Raw genomic sequence first — 3112 nt, 5'->3', positions numbered from 1 at the left:
ATGTTATCATCACTCTCACTTACAGCAGACATAGTGTCTATTTACGACCCAATTTTCCTGTTATTCCATTAGAACTGCATTAGCTAATAGTTCACTTTGTTGTTTCCTCTACCGCAGCTTCTCCTTCAAGTGGTTTATCACTTCGAGTTCAGCATAACATGATGGGATCTGAAGTTTTGAGAGCCAGATTATTGATTTATTCCTGATTTGGGGTTCATCTGAGTGTTTGTTAGAACAAAGCTCTCAGAAAACATGTCAGCTTGAGTTAACTGCTCTACGTCGAGAATGGGATTTATTCTTTATATTTACGTGTTTGTAACAGCCACTATAATCCTGAATGAGCTAAACTGGACTGCGGCTCTAGATGAAGTCTTCAAGAAGAACTGGGAGAATGACCCGTCCCTCCTCTGGCAGGTGTTTGGCAGTGCAACTGGCCTGGCTCGATACTTCCCAGGTAAAGCACTGGAATGAATAGGTACTCCGTGTTATCAAGAAGTGTCATTATTTACAGGAATTTACCATAACACAGAGACCACGGAAAGCACACGGACACTATATATGCAGCCATTGCAGGACATTGTTCCTGTCCCAAATGTGTTTCATCTGCTGGTGGGACGTGAAGGTGGCATTTGGAACAAGGGCTGTAGACTAATGAGATAAGGGTGAACACAATAAACAGGGCAGGAAATAAAAACTGAAAAGTAAAAGCAAGTGCATAGAACATAGACAACCTCATGTTAGTAAAAGGGAAGTCGTGAGTGCTATATGACTATTAAATGACATCAGATTTCCAATTATATAATTTATTGAAATTATAAATGTAATGCAAGTCATGATATTTTTAGATGATTCGCCTCTTAGCTGTTGTTTCATTTTTTTTTCTTTAGAATCAAAATAATATTACACTTATTTTAATTACATTGTATTAAATTGATATTTAATACTTAATTTTTTTATTAAATATTAAGTAAAAATTAAATATTTAGTATTAAATATTGTGATTATTTATTTAATTGTTTGCTTGTTTGTTCTTATTTTGTTCATTTATAACAGACCTATAAAACCTATGTCTACTTGCATTAAAGAGCCACTTAATACTTGAAAATGTTTGATCTACTTTATTAGAAGTGATAGTAGAAGGTTGAACAGTAATGAACAGTGACTTTAATCACCTCTTAGCTGTTTTTTTTATTTTTCTAAGAGTATCAAAATAATATTCAGTTGATTTAAAATTATTATTATTTTAATTAATATTAAATACTAAACCTAGATTTTAAATAAAATGTTATATTTTGTATTGAATAATATATATATATATTTTTTTCATTCTTATTTTGTTCATATAACATAAAACCTATTTCTATTCACAATGACTGGTACTTGAAAATGTTTTACCTTCTTAATTAGAAGTGATTGTAGAAGGTTGGGAAGATAATAATCGTAATAAACCCAATATCCCATTATCCCATGTGCTCTAGCTTCCCCTTGGGTTGACACAAGGAGCACACCAAATAAGATTGACCTGTATGATGTACGCCGAAGGCCCTGGTGAGCAAACCTGTGCTTCTGGAGTTTATATGTGTCTGCTTGTGAGAGAGATAGCAAGTGTTGTTTTTTCTTCATTTTCTCTCAGTTGTTATGCCTGATGTTTTTTCTTGCGTGTGTGTGTCTGTGTGTTTGCAGGTATATCCAAGGTGCAGCTTCACCTAAAGACATGTTGATCCTGGTGGATGCGTGAGTGAAGTCTCTATGATTCACTGTTATAGTTCATACACTCACTGACGCAAACCCACCGAGCTGTTCAAGTTACCGGAGTCTTGCAACTGATCCTGTTTCGATTTTGCACTTTGCACTGCATTTTGCAATTGGTTGATCAGCAGAATGTCATTTTTCATTGCATGTGACACATTCCACACTGTCTACTTAAAGAGCTCATGTTAGTTCTGCATTAGTTCTGAGACATTTATCAATATCAGAGAGAGAGAGAGAGACGCTGATTAAAGACTGACACAGCGTGGCAATGAGCCAGTGAGAGGTGAGAGTAATAAACATTACATTGGAAATCTTTGACAGGCAGTTAAATAAGCTTGTTTTAAGCAATTTATGAATATTAAACAGTGCAAACAAAAAAAAGCACCATTTTGTTCTGATGATGTGCTTTAAACTGTTATACCCCACTTATTTGTCATTAAATATTTGAAGAAGCACATTATAGTCATGCTTGGCATTTAATAATGTAGATGTAACTGAAAAGTCAGTTACAGATATGACCCAGAAATATACAAAAGCCATCAAAAACATCATTAATGTGTCATTATGTGGTATATTTGATCATATTTTAGGGGCGTCTCTTGGTTACAAGTGTAATTAGCCTTGTTGTATTAGAAAATTTGGCCATGAAGAGTTGATTCTATTATTGCTCAGCCGTAATGATGATGGTGTTGTGCTGTCTGGGCATTGAGCCCATTAGTGTAGATCAGCTTTAGCCAATCAAGGTAGTTTAGCTTCATGACTAAACACTAAAGCTCACACACCTCCCGCTGGAATCACAGAGGGATTATTAACCCATAAAAATCTGATCCAGCATGTCAGTTCTGGAGCCATTAAAAGTCTAAATGGGGGTTAGTCTTTTCTATATGTGCTGTTTTGAATTTTTGTTATCTGCCAGCAACTTAGTGAGTGATTTAAGTTCTGTTTCCCCTCAGCTTTTTTCCACCTATAGTTTTTTGAGCTATCAGCTCTTTGGGCTATTCATAGCTAAAGGTGTCTCTCTTTTGGATTGATTTATTGATTGATTTTGATTGATTGAGAAGTTATTCTACTTTCCCCCCCAGCTCTATTGATGTCTCGCTAAGGTGTCTCTCTTGTGGATCGATCGATCTATCTAGTTTTTTTTCCAGCTGTTTTTTCCCTTCAGTTCTTTGGGAGGTCCATAAGTTGTCACTCTCTTTTTAATCATTTTATTTCATCAAGCTGTTTTCAGTTAGATGTTTGTCTTTTGGATTTTTAAAAGTTTTTTAAAGGTAAAGTTTTTCCTGCAAAATAAAAATGTCTAAAAATAATAAATAAGCCTAGTAACTAATAAAAACCCTGTGAATGGTAGTGATTATAT

At 34.8% G+C, this 3112-nt stretch overlaps 1 protein-coding gene across 1 annotated transcript in view; it reads left to right on the top strand.

Annotated features, from left to right (window-relative positions):
• Window positions 1–270: 270 nt before the first annotated feature.
• LOC107577655 (voltage-dependent calcium channel subunit alpha-2/delta-1-like) overlaps window positions 271–3112 on the top strand; it is a gene marked incomplete at its 3' end in the record, with an annotated part of 6062 nt that continues 3220 nt past the window's right edge. Inside the window, exons 1-4 of the mRNA XM_016263705.1 lie at window positions 271–454; window positions 1479–1548; window positions 1684–1734; window positions 2669–2675. Of these exons, the coding sequence (XP_016119191.1) occupies window positions 286–454; window positions 1479–1548; window positions 1684–1734; window positions 2669–2675 (297 nt within the window). The remainder of the gene's footprint in view (window positions 455–1478; window positions 1549–1683; window positions 1735–2668; window positions 2676–3112) is intronic.

This window comes from Sinocyclocheilus grahami, unplaced genomic scaffold (genome assembly GCF_001515645.1).
Source record: "Sinocyclocheilus grahami isolate Dianchi unplaced genomic scaffold, SAMN03320097.WGS_v1.1 scaffold6757.1, whole genome shotgun sequence".
In the NCBI taxonomy this organism is placed as follows: Eukaryota; Metazoa; Chordata; class Actinopteri; order Cypriniformes; family Cyprinidae; genus Sinocyclocheilus; species Sinocyclocheilus grahami.
The sequence above is the reverse complement of the archived record's forward strand: the minus strand, read 5'-3'. Positions and strand labels throughout refer to the sequence as shown.